At 37.9% G+C, this 17,783-nt stretch overlaps 1 protein-coding gene across 7 annotated transcripts in view; it reads left to right on the forward strand.

Moving 5' to 3' along the window:
• Positions 1 to 17,783, forward strand: part of LOC136882126 (RNA-binding protein 24-A) — a 410,943-nt gene that overhangs the window by 218,724 nt on the left and 174,436 nt on the right. For 3 of the 7 annotated variants that reach the window (XM_067154649.2, XM_067154651.2, XM_067154650.2), the window contains exon 4: positions 4,099 to 4,224. The exons of the other annotated variants lie outside the window; for them this stretch is intronic. In XM_067154649.2, the coding sequence (XP_067010750.1) occupies positions 4,099 to 4,224 (126 nt within the window). The remainder of the gene's footprint in view (positions 1 to 4,098; positions 4,225 to 17,783) is intronic. 7 annotated transcript variants of the gene reach the window in all.

Here is a 17,783-nt window from a genome sequence, read left to right on the forward strand (position 1 = left end):
GCTCTCTGTTTGGCCTTAACTTGTATTCCGCCTTATTATTTGTTTTAACTCCTAGTATTTTTCTCAAAATTCTTCTTTCAACTTTCTCTAGTTTTTCGAGATCTTCAGTTCTAGTTAGTTTAAGTGTCTCTGCTGCATATAGAGTTTCGGGCCTGACCACTGTTTTGTAGTGTCTTAATTTCGTGTTCCAGGATAAGGATTTTTTGTTTTATACATTTCTTTGTCATATGAAACATCCTTTCCATTTTGTGTACTCTGGCTTCTATGGCTGTCTTTTCTTGTGTGTTGTTCGTTATCCATTTTCCTAAGCATTTAAAGCAATTTGTTTTACATATTGTCATATGTTGGGAGGCATCCTTGATGTTTGTAAGGGCCATCTATGGACCACGGTGCTTGTGTTTTAGCTGTTTCTTTATGTCATCGCCGTCGTTTGCCACAATTGGTGTTCTTAGCGGTTGGTTTGGCAGCTGTTTTCTTGTTGGTACCTCGAGCTTTTCTGATGGCCCAGTAGTCCTTCATTTTCCGGTTAAATTCAATCTTACGTTCCTCAGGCCATTTCCTGGTCTCGTCTTTTGGTCAGTGGGTAACTTCTGTGAGGGATGTTACAAAGGATTTAGTTTTAACAGTTGTATGATAGTTACTCCGATCAGCTATGTCTTTTTGATTTATATGGAGTTCATCCACACGAATCCAGTAGCTTTGCCCTTGTTAGCAGCCTTGAAGATCCTATGGGATAACCTATTTGAGTCCATTCTGGATAGGTGTCCCTGAAAAGCCAGTCGCCTTCTTCTGATGGCATCTATGAGATTTTCTTGGTGTTTATATAGCTCACGATTTGGCTGATACCATCGGCTTCAATCTGGTAAAATTCTTGGTCCCACTATCCGTCTCAGGAACTTTCTTTCTTGTACCTCGATGATGATTTTATTTATTTGCGTCGTTATAAAGCGGCTAAGTTACGGCTCTCGGCCTTCTCTTATACTTAACCACATACAATTTTTAGACTTTTACATCATTAATTTAAAATAATATGGTAATCAATTACAGTTCATGAGATAAGACGAGTAATTCAGATAGGGAGTAACAGTAATACTATTAATAAGATTACTATTGATCAACAAATTATGGGATGAATAGTGTGTGGACAATAACAGAAAGATATCAAATGATTAAATACTGTCTGCTAACAGTGGACAAGAACAGAGAAGATAAGGCAAGAGTGGAAAGACGTAGGAATTTTTTTTTTTCAGAGATCACTAACCTTATACGAGTTATCCACTGAGACGTCATACACATTTGGTTCAAGCCCTGTGATACGCTAGGTCGATTAAAACACATACATATAGAAATTGTGCAAGGGTGAAATATATAACAGTGCACTTCCACAACGAGAAAAATCTGAAAGTCACCTTCCTGATTACTTCGGGATAAAACAGTAAAAGTTCCAAGAATACAATGAGGTTTTTATGAAGTGGTGGACTGAGAATCACTCATCGCACACTGCAGAAACAACCCGCGCAGATGTAACGTCCTCAGGACGGGAATGAAATATAGAACATACAGTGATACGCCTCCTCGAAGAGGCAATCATGATGGTAATCTTCCGATCACTTAGGGATTACCCCTCTCATACATACAAACTCACAGTCGCTATATATTAGTATCTGTTGGGCTATAGATTTGTTAATGACATGTAATAAAAATCAGTTAATATAAGAAATTATTTCTATGTATAATAAATGCTTGCATTTTATATAATGATACCATAGAAATATATTTTGTATTTTATTCTAGACTATTGTATTTTATTAACTGAATTGAGGAAGTGAAGATTCTAGACTACACACGCGTATGCCAGCTTTTCTTCGTATGAGGGAATTGGGTTTACTCGTTTCCCTGTGATATAATAAATTAAAACAAGCAAACAGAAAACGTATACTACAATTTTCAAATTTTGTATTCCTTAACCGGGAAAGGAATGAACAATTTTAAGTGTACAAACAAAATCTTGTTTTAAAATAAATAAATAAATAAATAAATAAATAAATAAATAAATAAATAAATAAATAAATCAGACGAAGACAAAAACACAGCTAGAACACAAGCACCGTGGTCCACAGATGGCCTAAACGCAAAGAAAAAATAAATAAATAAATAAATAAATAAATAAATAAATAAATACGATCATTATATTAAAGCAATTTATATTTTACGAGATGAAATATTAAAATATTGTTTTATTGATGTATATATAAGTAGATTTTGAAGTTCCCGCTGAAATTAGTCTACACGTCAGGTCGTACCATATGGCTGTGTAACATGTAGTTCGATATTTATGATGAATAGAACTCAAACCTGAGCATCATGGCCTGATGTAAGTGTATAGGAATGGGGAGCTGTGACGTAGACAGCAGGGGCGCGGATGTTTATCGCTCATTCGCTTGTTTGACGGCTAAATCAGTTGATGTGACGTAGCATGGACGACGGCCAGCATACACCACTGCTACGTCATCACATTAATACGGCCTCAAGTGTCGCTCACACTGCAAGAGGGGGCATCGTTTTGGCAACTGAAACTTTCATCATCCACTAAAATAAATCACCGACCATGGCCCTCAGAATTCCCTTCATCCACAAGACCTTACTTAGCTACGAATGGACCGGCCAAGTTGGCCGTGCGGTTAGGGGCGCGCAGCTGTGAGCTTGCATCCGGGAGATAGTGGATTCGAACCCAACTGTCGGCAGCCCTGAAGATGGTTTCCCATTTTCACACCAGGCAAATGCTGGGGCTGTACCTTAAGGCCATGGCCGCTTCTTTCCCACTCCTAGGCCTTTCCTATACCATCGTTGCCTTAAGACCTATCTGTGTCGGTGCGGTGTAAAGCAAATTGTAATAAAATAATAGCTACGAATGAAAGTATGTCCATGTTTCGAAACAGAAATCTTCAGTTCAGTTTTATATTATTTACAACTTCTGAATTGCTTTTCTTAATACTTGTGTAATTTTAAAAGAATGTTCATTCTGATTACAATCTCTTATACCTTCCAATAATTTATAGTAATAATATAATTGCTTTTAAGCTCCACTAACTACTTTCACGGTTTTCTGAGACTCCGAGGTGCCGGAATTTTGTCCCGTACTAGTTTTTTTACGTACCAGTAAATTGACCGACAGAATCTTGGCGCATATAACCCCGGTGCAGGAGGTACAAATGCGACCCTAACTGCGATTTTTCCACTTGATCATCAAGAGAAGAAAAAAAAAACCCGGATTGAATTGCCCTTTATGCGTCTGCTACTGACTTCATGCCCTTGAACCTTTTGTCGAGTTTTGTCACCTTAAAATATGACATAGGGTCAGTGAGTCTTTGATCTTGACAAAAAGCTCATCGAAGTATCATACCTAACTTTTCACATTCAGACGACGCGGCTCTGAAACCCCTCCCCTCCTCCTCCATCTCTCTCGTTCTCTCTGTCTCTCTCTCAAACACTGTTTTGCCAGTATATTAGGTTGTTTTTCGAAATAATTATCTCGCTTGCTATTGCAGCAATCTTAATCATATAGTCGTTTGACGCGTGATTTGTAATAGATATTACCACGGGATACCTTCAACATCTTTGTAAACAGAACCGTTCCTTCATTGGGGTTCCTCAGTCGGGGCTCCGCTGCAGTGCAATGGTTGCACCAGCCTAGCTTCTCCCCTGTTTATCATTTCGTGTTACTTTAGTATCAATACTACAAAAAAAAAAAAAAAAAAAAAAAGCCCTGCCCGATGGGAAAGAAAATCAAAGCATATTTGAGCTCAGCATGATTCAGTTAATTTTGTAGTTGTGAAAGAAAAAAAGTTTTATTTTGTAGCCAGTGTACCTTTTTTGATTTGTTTACAGACCCATTTGATACGATTCCTTCATACCTACTCTGTCTACATGAAAATATCATCTTTCAAAGTTTAATACCTTTCCGTAGACGTAGTATTGTAGTCCTCATATCTTTGAATGCCCCTTATTTCCTCCTAGGACCCTATCAAGGTGCAATGCTCTTATTCTTGCATTTTAACATTGAGCTTATATTTCAATTAATTGTATGTTGTTCTTCAGGATACCTGAATTGGCGGTATTTAACGGATATCCTACTACTACGACTGCAAGTGTGTCGTCAACTTCACAGCCTTTGAAGCGGGAGGGAAAAGAACTAGCAAGACACCGGCTATTGCCGTATGCAAGGTATGGTTTATTCCAGATAAGAAGATAAGGTTCAATTCTTTATGAAAGGCAGAGGCCAGCCTAGAAATCCTACACTACACGAAAGACTTTGTAAAAACAGAAGTAAGGATTTATCACATCACTTTTATCGAATCGAACACACAGACATTTTTGAAAACAGTCATAAAAAATGATGCGTAGAATACGTTTTTTGAAATAATTACAAACGACAAAAACATTTCAGTGTAATATTATCTTTGTAATATTTTATTATACGACTTTAACTCGTTCATTTTTAGAACAACTTGCACCTCCAAGCTTCGACGTTATTGTTCTATTATTACGTAACCATTTGTATGTTTATAATTGGATTCTTATAATAAAAAGAAGAAAAGTGACACATTTATGAACAGTAAGTTATTGATACGAAATTGTAACTGGTGAACTTTTAAGCGATTTATTTGTGAAAGTTAAAGGGAAAAATTGGGAACTTCTGATCAATTTTCAACAATAGATTGACGATAAAGTTAAAGTTACTGCACTAATAAATATATATTTTGCAAGTTACTTTACGTGGCACCGACTCAGATAAGTCTTATGGCGACGATGGGACAGGAAAGGGCTAGGAGTGGGAGGGAAGCGTCCATGGCCTTAATTAAGGTAAAGCCCCAGCATTTGCTTGGTGTGAAAATGGGAAACCACAGAAAACCATCTTCAGGGCTGCCGACAGTGGGGTTCGAACCCACTATCTCCCGGATACTGGATACTGGTCGCACTTAAGCGACTGCAGCTATCGAGGTCGGTGCACTAAGAAATAAACACAAATCACAATTTATAAAAGGTGCTAGCTAAGTCCTACAAACATTTCATATGCTGTCACTTTTAATATGCCAATTAACAAGAAACAGTTATTCTATACTTACAAATAACCTATTTGCTGCCAGAGGAAGGGGAGCTTGGGGACTTAGCACCGCTGCCATCTTTTGGCAGCCATAAGAACCCTTTATATTCACTTCTCTGGACCTAGCCCTTTGCACATTTCTAGCAAAAAAAGTTTTAAAAAATTACACTTGGCGCATTTCTAAAATAATTATTACTGCTCTTCATATTTGGCTCCGTTGCTGACTAGTCCAAGGAGTCATGCGTTCAATTCCCGGTCGCGACGAGGATTTTCACCTTCATGGCTTATTTCCTATGGCTAAAAGACTGATTGTTTGTGCCGGCTTCCAACATTATATTTCATCCTACGTAGGGCCTAACCCTTACAGAGACGCAGGTCGCCCAAGAGCATCAGCACGAAACATCTGCACCAGACCTCTCTGGAGGTCACGCTCCATTATTATTATTATTATTATTATTATTATTATTATTATTATTATTATTATTATTGAGCCTCCGTGGCTCAGACGGCAGCGCGTCGGCCTCTCACCGCTGGATACCTTGGTTCAAATCCCGGTCACTCCATGTGAAATTTGTGCTGGACAAAGCGGAGGCGGGGCAGGTTTTTCTCCGGGTACTCCGGCTTTCCCTGTCATCTTTCATTCCAGCAACATTCTCCATTCTCATTTCATAGCATCTATCAGTCATTAATAAATCATTTTGGGAGTGGCGACTCCATCGTACAAATAGCCTACAGTATATCTGCTTCATTCATTCCATCCCTGACCCGGTCAGTGACTGGAAAACAGGTTGTAGGTTTTCATTATTATTATTATTATTATTATTATTATTATTATTATTATTATTATTATTATTATTATTATTTTACAAGTTGCTTTACGTGGCACCGACACAGATAGGTCTTATGGTGACGATGGAGTAGGGAAGGCTTATTAGTTGGAAGGAAGCGGCCGTGGCCTTAAATAAAGGTACTGCCCCAGCATTTGCCTGGTGTGAAAATGGAAATCCACGATATTATTATTATATACAATTATTACTTGCTCTTAAAGATATACATATATTTTAGAATTTGTTTTACGTCGCACCGACACAGACGGGTCTTATGGGGACGATAGGATAGGAAAGGGCTTGGAGTGGAATGGAATCTGCCGTTTATAGGCTGGGGTATATTTATTATTTATACCTTGTTAGCTTCATTACCCCTATTAATTAAGGTATAGCCCCAGCATTTTCCTGGTGTGAAAATGGGAAACCACGGAAAACCATCTTCAGAGCTGCCGACAGTGGGATTCGAACCCACTCTCTCCCGGATGCAAGCTCACAGCCGCGCGCCCCTAACCGCACGGCCAACTCGCCCGGTCTTAAACTGATAACCGAAACATCCATATGAATAGGCCTAGGCCTTTACTTACTTTTCACAGTGTTAAGTTATAGGCTACCCAGGAGTTGTTTATGGTAACTTCTACCACGGCAGTTTACACGCATGTTGTTGATAACACTGGCCCTGTGCCACTTTTGACCAACTAGGTCCTTCTAGAAAACGTATTCTACGTTTTAAAACACATTCCAACACTTTAGTTCTATGTTCTACATTGAGTTACAGAATAACTTCAATATTGTTTCGCAATACACGAACATAACATTTGAACTGCAATTTGATGGCATTACATGCGACGTGCTTCAATGGAATAAGAAACTAAACCCACATATAACTGTTTCCTTCCGCTCCATTCAGAATGAGTTACACTGAACTAACTTAAGCCCCAAGCCATTCTCAGTGAGGCTATTAATAGCTGCCGTGTATTTCAAATGAGGTGAAATGAACTCTTACACAAACTGGAACAGAATTCCATAAACACATTTATTAGCCCATATAAACTCCGCACCAATAGCCGAAGTGCTCCTACTGGACTTACAGCCCTGTAATATTACAGTACAATCAAACAACAGATGTTCCTATTAACTGTTGGGGTCACGATAGAAGATCACACACCAGATTATGTTCAACTAAAAGGGGGATATTAACTTCTTTACTGATTTTCTCAGATCTAGGACCGACATACTTGAATAAGTAAAATAAACAGATTCGGACATTTCCTTGAGGAAGACAAATGTTTTAAATGCTCTTCTTTTTAATTCTCCGCACATAACTTGTACAAACTACCAACTCCTATTTAGTTACGCAGTAATAATTTCAATTTCTTTAATTGCTTCAATCTGTCACCTGAATCAACCTTTTTTTTAAATTGGTTTGAAAACGTCCATATGTTTAGCTTTGTACAACAAATAATTCCCTTCCTATGACTAATTCATCAGATCCAAAACAGAACAAAAAATAAATACAATCACATCGACAAACTGAACTAAACTTTGAAGATACAGTATATGTAGTAAGTGTACTAGTGACCAACAATGTACTTCCTTTTTCTTTCCCTTCTGATTTATTTTGGGTGGTTTTTCCTAAAACAGAGTACAGGTTTAACATGTGTTAAATTATGAATCAATACATTCTACATTTTGTTTCGTCATTGTTCCCTGCATATTCGTCCGAAAAAGGGTTGTTATAATCTGAGGAAATATGTAGTGTACCATTTAAAAAAATATTTGATAAATAAAGAATTGTGTTCAAAATTGTCTTTTTTCTGTCACACTCATATACACGCCTTTTTTTTAAGTCCTGGATTCAGCTTTATGGCGTATTTTCACGTCATTTGATTCACGTTTCTTACCCAAGATAGCGCAATTTGACGTCAAGACTGGTTTTTATTATTTAGGGGATTTCTTCCCGATTATAGTAAAGAACATGTTATAACTGAAATCAGAATTATAACAAACACATTTAGGGGGGCGGGGCTACTTAAACTTTTCTACCACGTAAAACATGATTTTTTTCACCCCAATTACACCCTTATTGTAATACGAAAGATGTAGTGAAACGGTTCATTTTACAGTTGTAAACGATAACACTTATTCGATCAGAATCTTCAGGGGAAAATAACTCGTGGAATTAAATCATAAAGGTAACTTCCGTAAAATATCTCTCAATATTTTAATCTAAATTTACGTACAACTTGTTCAACTATATATAGACTGTAAAGGAATTTCATAATTAGAGCGGTAAGTTTCTTAGATGTCTGAAAATTTTGAAGCCGTTTCGTTTGCATTCTGTTGGTCTATATCTTCACTGGTATGTTCTTTGGTCATAATTCATTACATGTATTAATCTTACGTAGTTTCTGATTCTACCAGAGCACGGCGCCAAACGTAGGACAAGAATAAATACCCGTGAACATTGAAGTGCACCAATGTGTACAATTGATGCTTTGTTCCTGGTTTTTAAAATATCCACACTAGTCAGATCTTTACCATTAGATGGTAATTATGACACGGAACACACTCCTAAAATACAGAGGTTACAGTTTAATGTTACTACTGTATTAAATAATTTCATAACGATATAATTATTCAGAGAGTTGTAATTCTTATTGGCTCCTAATTATTTTTCCAAATTTAGTAAGCTAAAATACATTTAAATCTACAGTAGTTCATTCTCACACAACAAACACTCTTTAAAAAAATTAAAATCGAGCTATTCCAATGATTGCAATCAACATAACAATAGCCCTCAGAATAATTGAAAATATTTTAGGTCCGAAATAAAAGCTATATATTATTATTTAAGTTTTTATCTTAAGTTACATTTACTTACCCAATTGGCCTCAATAAAACTTACGTCTAGCAGTGATAATGTGGGAACGGCGCTACCAACATTAAGGAAAAAATATGTTAGTTGGAATTATAACGGTAAAACATCCCTCTTAGACTGATATTTGATTATCAACAATTCCTTCACAAATATTGCACACATGATCAGGACTGCTAAGCTCAGTGCAGCTGTATCAAAATTTCTCTGACATGGAAAGCATAGCCTTCTTAAATTTTAGAAATATGGCTGTTTGTCAAAGTGGTAATGCGGTGCGGAAAACAATATGTACCTAGCATTTAGTTTGAGCTTCGTACAGCCACAGTTATACAGTCTCCTTGCTTGGAGAGTTTCAAAATACTATATTAGGCTGTACTGGAATTATTGAAAAAGAAATGAGGGTACAATAAGACTTTGTGACTGGGAAGGATTCATGATGGTCCTTATTGATTTTCAGAAAATATTTACTGTTTATTGAAAGTTCTCGACTTTTGCATCAGTGCCAATATGTCTGGAGAAATGTTGGAAAATTCAATTTCAATGTCTGTACCAAGCAGCTTCCCACCGTATCATCACCATCAGTAATGCAACTTCTTTAATTCTTTCGTAGTACATTAACAAGAGTTTTGAAACAGATTTAGAAAACTTAGTTTTCTTAAGTTGGCCCCTGCGAACTTCTTATCTGGAATTAACCATAAGGGACATAGGAATGATATAAAAACTTTCAGGAATTTTTTTTTGGTCTGTTTGAAATGTACTATGTGTGTGGTTTATTCTACGTGTGTCCTGCACGTTTCGTCTGTGTATATGATTTGTTTCCATTGAGAAGCTAGCTTTATCTTAACCGAGTTGTGTATTTTTAAGCATAGACCACCACCACCCCCAAATCTAATTGTTGTTGCCCCCCTTTGTAGCACCGTTCCTGCATCATCACGCAAGTTATTTGAGTGATTTGCTTATCATTTCTTGATGTATTTTGCATATGATTTGTTATGACTGATTTGAAGGAATGAAACCGAACAGGATGGAAGGACGACGATCGAGTTCTCGTTGGAACGGAATGACCTTAACATTGTGTTTCTTCTTCCTCGATTTAAAAGCAGGCTTAGCCAATGTATAAGGGGCAACTCACACCCAGTTATAATAGAATGGAATTTGAATAATTCGAGAGTGCTTCGCAAGACCAGCACGCGATACATTCTCACAAGAACGCACATATCAACGAGCTATAGTCCAAATACTTAGTAAATGTCCTGCGCGGGAATCGACCGCGCATGTGGGAAGGGTCGAGGAGGACTGCCTCTAGTGCACACTCCCCCCAGCGTTGCCAACTTAGGGATTTTACCCCTAAATTTAGGGGGATTTTATCGTCCTAGAGGGAAAATTGGGGGATAGAAGAGTCAGGGGGACTTTTAGGGGGAAATTATTTCTTGAGAAATTTTGAGGGGCTATAGGGGTCCCATAATTATTTATTTCATTGCAATAGCATGCTTAGTTCCGCCAGTGTGTTGGATTTATCTTGATGTTTAAGTCTTAGACACTGCAATTAACGTCATTATGTTCTTTTCTAGAAGGTTTTAACGTACAATCCCTTCACATGCCTTGGGATTCCCTCTTCTCGTCTCTTTTATGGACACAGCACTCCCCTTATTCTTTATGTTTTTTATTGACTACCAGCAAATAGGTCTATGTATATAAAATCGACTGAATTTTTAAATTTAAAAAATTTAATTTTAAATTAAAACACTGGAGACATGCATATCTCTTGCCTTCTCTCTCTGTCCCTTCTTCTCCTCGGTAACCGCAGCAGCATTTGTTCTTTTTGGTAGATGCTGAGGAGAATCACTCACTTCAGGTCTCGCTCATAGTTCGTTGGTCCATTTGTAGAGCAAATGTTATCAGTTGTCAACGTTATGCAGGAGGGAAATCCCCGCGGTAGATAAATGTAGCGTCTAATCGCGTAACTTGATGCAGTTTTCAAGGTAACTGTGCAGTTCATGCAGTTGTAAGGCCATTTGCGTAATATGTTAACAAAGTAAGGTGATATCCGTGATGTGTGAATAATTCTGTGGAGTGATTTATTGTTTTATAAATGATAGCGGTGCTATTCTTCTTCTTCTTATTATTATTATTATTATTTGGGGGTTATTGGCTTATTTAGAGGGATTTTTGAAGTGATGTGGGGAAATTTGAACTTAGGAGTTGGCAACACTGCACTCCCCTTGCTGCCCAGTCTTCGTCAACACATTGTGCTAAGCGCTCTACGCAGTGGTTGAACACAACCTGCCAACGAGCGAGTTAAAAGACAGTGAACTAAGTATTTGGACTACAGCTCTCCGCTTCACAAGCTTCTGATTCACGAATAGAATCTCGTCTCCATACGGTTCCCGTGGGTTTATTTTAACGTTCTGTTTTGAAAGGATCTGCATTGCAGGCTTAGTAAACATACGCGCTGTAGTATGTGTTTAGCAATATTAGTGGACAAAATGTGCGTCTTGTTATCTGCTTCTCGATGGGAAATAAGATGTTATACAGGATTTTTGGGAGATGTACAAAAAACCTTACAGAAGATATGGATGTCTACAGTTCGTAAAATGGTGGTTTTTAATTTAGCAAATGATTTGTCCGAATGAGGAGCTTGAAGCAGTGTGATGTTTGTGAAGTAGGTAGTAGCTTCGTTTGCCCCTTGCCTTATACTACCCGCCGTACCATGCTTCAGGCAGTACGCATGCATAATGTGCAAGACGCAAATCTAAGTACATCACTGCACTGCAGCTACAGGTAGTATGCTTGTTTAAGATTTATGGAAATGTTCTACGTACAAAAAGCGAAATGCCACACTGGAAAATATTGTAATGTAGGCCTACATCATTACATACTACCTGAGCTACAAACATCAAATTATCAACTTCATTTTTAACATGGATACGTTCTTGAGCTGCGGGTCTGTCTGGAATTAGAATCATCAACTTCCCAACACCATTGTTGCCATGGCAGCCAGTGTTCGTCTATGTACACTAGGTCAGTAGCGTCATCTTTTCACTGTGCGCTTTCTTCCTGTAACTAAGAGCTTGAGGAAATGATAAGAATAATATCTACAACATCTACAAATCCAATCTCATATCTGTAAAATTGAACAAGAACCAGACCGAGTGGAAATCAATAAATGATGGTGTAAGAAAAGGTAGGTTGCGGACTCTCTCCTCTACTTTTCATAATATATATCAATGCAATAATGGAAACTTGGAAACAATGACGGCATGGATCAATATCAATAAATAGACGCCTCGAACACGTAGACGCCATATTATATGCTGATAATGTTGCATTACTGGCTACGACGGAAGATGACGTAAAAAGATCAGTTTTCAATCTAAAAAAAATGTTTCCTCAGATTTTAATATTATTACAACAGAAAAGACAAAATTAATGGTCTTCAAGGGAAGAGAACCGATTCCTAGTAAAATATGTTTAGATAATACAACATTGGAAAGAGTAAATGTCTTCAGTTATCTCGGGTACAACTTATCATACCAATCAGAATTAGATATACCAGAAAAAAATTAATAAATTCATAAAAACTACAGGAGTAATAAGCAGCATCATGAAACCATCACTTGTTCAGAAACTCACTCGATTGCGCCTTTATGATACTCTAGCTAAACCAACACTTTGCTATGGATGTGAGGCGTGGACATTAAGATCTCAAGACTTGTCACGAATTACAGCACGAGAAATGGCATTCATACGTCGTACAGCAGGGTATACAAAATGAGACCATAAAAGGAACGAAGAGGGGATAAAAGAACTGCAAGTACAACCGGTAACTGACTACATCTACAGTTATCAGGAAAGCTGGAAACGTCATATACAAAGAATGGGACCTGGTAGATTGTCAAAAGAGATTCTTCGATACAAACCCAGAGGAAAAAGATCTGTGGGACGTCCGATGAAGAGATGGAGGGAAAATGCAAGACCTTAACGGGATACATGGCCCAATACTTGGAGGGATAATAATAATAATAATAATAATAATAATAATAATAATAATAATAATAATAATAATAATAATAATATATTTATGAGGCCTAGGTAGTCCTTCATGTTCTCACAGTTCAACAGCCTTACCATTCTTTTGTCGATTTTAATACATAATTTTATATATCCGATTACTTGGCTGAATGGTCAGCGTTAAGGCCTTCGGTTCAGTGTCCTGGGTTCGGTTGGTGTTTAGGTCGGAGATCTTAATCGCATCTGATTTATTCTTCTGGCTCGGGGACTGGATATTTGTATTAGTTTGTGGCAACACTCTACTCTTCATATTCGGACAACCCACCACACTACCAACCACCACAGAATACATCCCTACATATAGAATAGGTGCAGGAAGGGCATCCGGCCGTAAAACAGGGCCTAATCCACTGTTCGCACCTCACAGGTGTCGGAAAAGCTGTAGAAGAAGAAGAATATATATTTTTAGTTTCATCTCATACCATCAAGGGCTGATGATCTATATGTTAGGCCCCTTTAACCAGCAATCATCATCATCATCATCATCATCATCATCATCATCATCACTCGGGTCCGGATGTTGATGAAATCTCATATTTTTCTGTAAATTATTCCCATGGAAAATACAAGTTAGGCATGATTTTATCTAGGGTGACTAAAATGATGCAATTTTCATGGGTCATATTAAGTCATATTTGGGCTCTTTTAAAGGTTTTTTTGTCATTTTCTGGTAACTTTTCTTATTATGGCCATATTTCTCCGTGAATTTGTGTGAATTTGTCATATTTTTATTCCATTTTCGCATACCTGATTTCAATCGTCTATAATACGGATTTTTCACATCTCACAATTGTTGTCTGTAATTTCTTACATTATCTTTCTTAGAGATATATTTATTTATTTATTTGAATTAGGAGGGAAGCTGTACAGAAAGAGACAGATGATGAGTAGAAAGCAACAGAAAGGCGAGCCTCAATTAAACTCTTAATGATTTGACGTGTTTCAAATATGGCCCAATAAAAAAATCCTGCAACGTTGAGCGTCTGTTTCCCGTTACAAGTCAGTGTTGCGTGAAAATAGAAGATCGTTCTCATTTGAAAACTTTAAAAATTTATATATGTAATTTACTGTTGTCATTCTTTCTGATCGCCCATCAAAATGTGACATTTATTTCACTGTGTACAGAGTCGAGAGTTACCTTTGGCGTGAGTAATTAAATAAATTCAAAATATAATAAAATTAATATAATTACTTATTTATTATTATTAAATGTTCTAGATTTTAAAAGCATATTTTCAATATAATGTTCATTTAAAACAGCGGCAAAATTTTGAATATTTCGAAAATGTTTCCAAAAACTTTTTACGTCATATTTATTGTCATATGTTAATACATTTTTAGGTCATAAATGCTTGCATATTTCTAGCATTCATTAACATACGGGAACTAATCACCATCATCGTGTCATAATGCGTTACTGCCCATGCATTTGCCTTACGCTGAGTAAATACAGTCGAAACCAGTTATAATGACTCGGAAGGGACCGCTTATAGGCGATAGTCGCACAAGCCGGTTTTTTTGTTGCTAAACATGTCATTCTGTAAGTTTTAGATATGCAGTTCAGTATTTGTGGAGTGAAACCGAGACGTACACAGTAGAGGTGTGACAAACGGTTATTTTTGTGTAACTGCTACATCTGTCACTGCTATAATAAAGTAATTGTGAAAAGTATCAGTGAAAAATAACGTCCACCGTTACTCACCTTCTACCGGTCACAGCCTGGTCACGGCTTCAAGCTTGTCCCCGTTTAACGTCCAACGTTACTCACCTTTTACTGGTCACAGCCTGGTCACGGCTTCAAGCTTGTCCCCGTTTAACGTCCAACGTTACTCACCTTTTACCGGTCACACATTGGTGTTCTGTGCGGTCACAGCCTGGTCACGGCTTCAAGCTTGTACCCGTTTAACGTCCAACGTTACTCACCTTTTACTGGTCACAGCCTGGTCACGGCTTCAAGCTTGTCCCCGTTTAACGTCCAACGTTACTCACCTTTTACCGGTCACACATTGGTGTTCTGTGCGGTCACAGCCTGGTCACGGCTTCAAGCTTGTACCCGTTTAACGTCCAACGTTACTCACCTTTTACTGGTCACAGCCTGGTCACGGCTTCAAGCTTGTACCCGTTTAACGTCCAACGTTACTCACCTTCTACCGGTCACAGCCTGGTCACGGCTTCAAGCTTGTACCCGTTTAACGTCCAACGTTACTCACCTTTTACTGGTCACAGCCTGGTCACGGCTTCAAGCTTGTCCCCTTACAGCTGTGTTGCAAATTGCCATTCATTCACTCACACATGCGCGCACGCATCACTACACACACTGTTGAACAGCAAAACACGCATTCCAATTTGCTATAAAGTTATCAAGAGGCAGACAGGGGATGAAATGAGAAGACAACATAGCCTCTTTTTCTGAAATCTAGAGGAGTGAGTTTGACAATGCCCCAGTTAAGGATGGAAGACAAGAAAACATGATGATCTGTCTGCCAAACCTTGCACAAACCGGTACAAGAGGATCGTTTAAGTAAAATGAAGAACCGGCAATGTGTTATTTTGTTATAATGGATTGTGTGAAATGAATTAATAAAAACTTAAGTGGGTGAAGAGACGTTATCACGTTCGTTTCATTCATGACAATCTGAAATGTTTATTGTACTTGTTATGAATATTCAAACAATTGTGCTCATTGTGTTCCACGGTGTAGGGGGCAACGCGCCCGCCTGTCACCTGGCGGTCCCGGGCTCGATTCCCGGCGGGGTCAGGTTTATTCAATTATAATGATGTCAAAGTAAAATAGTATTACAAAATGCATTTTATCTACGTTCATTCTATAATATCAGTTCAGTATGGAAAGTTAGCATAATAATTTATTTATGGTACAAGAAAAATTATACGGGTGAAACTTATAATATTATAATGTAGGTAGCCTTGCACGAACAGTTGAATGTGTGATAACAGTTTACACTTTAGTTACCACTACCAGATGACAGCAGGAACTTAAAGCAATCTCCTACGAAACCGCTCTCACTTGGAAGACATGCGTACTATCTGAAGGTCACATTCTGTGTCTGTAAGGTGCTACTAGTGTGCAAGCTGCTACTAGTGACTGGTCCCCACTTCCCAGTTACTGTTTTCACTAGTATGTTTTTCTGTTGTCGTTACTCGATAACCTGTTATTTCTCGTCCTCGTTACATTTGTAACAGTGACAGACATGTAACTGGGACAAAGTAACTGCTACGTTAATTTTCAGCCATCTCTAGTACACAGTACGTACAGCAATAATATATCAGCAAAGTGAAAATCCACAGCCTGTTTCCGGTCGTTCGACCGGGTCAGGAATGGAATGAATAAAGCCCCCATCTAGCGGCGAGATTAGGTAATTATGCCGGCTGCCGAAGCCTGTCGCACTCTTCTGGGGCAATGATTAATGAAATGATATTACAGAGTGTTGCTGGAATGAAAGATGACAGGGGAAGCCGGAGTACCCGGAGATAAACCTGTCCCGTACTCTGCTTTGTCCAGCACAAATCTCACATGGAGTGACCGGGATTTGAACCACGGAACCCAGCGATGAGAGGCGGGCGAGTCGCCGCCTGAGCAACGGAGGCAAGGTAATGATTGAAGAATGAAGTGGCAACAAAGTAAATTAGGACCAATCACCTGGATGTTAGGCCCCTTTAAATAACAAGCATCATCATCAATGAAAATTGATAAGTAATGTCGCACACGGTCTTGGCTAATAAAGGAGGTGTTCCCTCTGTTCTTCCAAATTGCAGAAATCGTTGAGTGTAATGCATTCAATTGCTTGACGTTCGTTTCCCCATTTTGTAATTGCCATATTATTTGTGACTTTTCTTCAGTATTAAATACTTTTCTTTTCTTTTCTTTTCTTTTCTTTTCTTTTCTTTTCTTTTCTTTTCTTTTGCGGAAACTTCACAGCCTTGACTATTTGACAGACTGACTTGAATTCTACAATACAGTGTACTGAAAACAAGAGTTTGAAAATAAGCTTTACTTTGGTGTCAGCAATCCTCAAACGTGTGACAAACAAAACTCAACATTGGTTGTTATAGTCGATACATTTCTTCAAAAATTTGATATAAACACACGCCGTTTTATATGATACTAGTGGCCCGTCGCAGCAAAGACTAAAAATGAAACTGATGATAAAGGAAACGTCAGGAAAGTAACGGAAAATATACCTAACTCCGGAAGTCCATATATTACACTTTAGTTGTGACTATACATATGGGATTTTTTTTAAAACTTGGCAATTTATAGAATTTTCACAAGGAATTATGTTCGCAAGACTTATCTATCACATATACCTAGTCGTATAATGCTCGGGTAGTTTTCACTAGGCAATAAGTCTGAAATGTACGTGTGAATCATCTCCTGAATCTTAAAACAATAAGGACCTAGTCCTGGAATGTTGCTATGCTTAGTAGAGAGGGATGCATAGAACGTTCTACCTTACATGGTTCATGAAATCACTAACATCATACCTTTAAGTATGTCGTTTACTTGACGTTGTGGAAAATAAACCAAACCATTGTGGCAAAACGAATTAAAATGTCCATTTCACCATTTCCGCAAATGCATAGAGATTTCATTTAATAACCCTACACTGAATAATTCATTCATTAAAGGACTTTTTGAAATATGGAATAATCCTGAGATGGATTTCTTTCTGTTTCTTACTTACTATCTGCGCACTTTTTAGCGATAGATTGACACCCTAGTGCTGAAGCGGTCGACCTCGGCAATCTTTGAAACACAAACTATGAATCGCTTATGCATCGCTGTGCGACGTCTGGCGTACACTTTACGTACTAGTACTGTTGTTATTTACACAGCAAAGCCAAACTATAGAATTCACTCTAGGAATAAGATTCGCATCGAGAAATG

This window comes from Anabrus simplex, chromosome 10 (genome assembly GCF_040414725.1).
Source record: "Anabrus simplex isolate iqAnaSimp1 chromosome 10, ASM4041472v1, whole genome shotgun sequence".
NCBI lineage: Eukaryota > Metazoa > Arthropoda > Insecta > Orthoptera > Tettigoniidae > Anabrus > Anabrus simplex.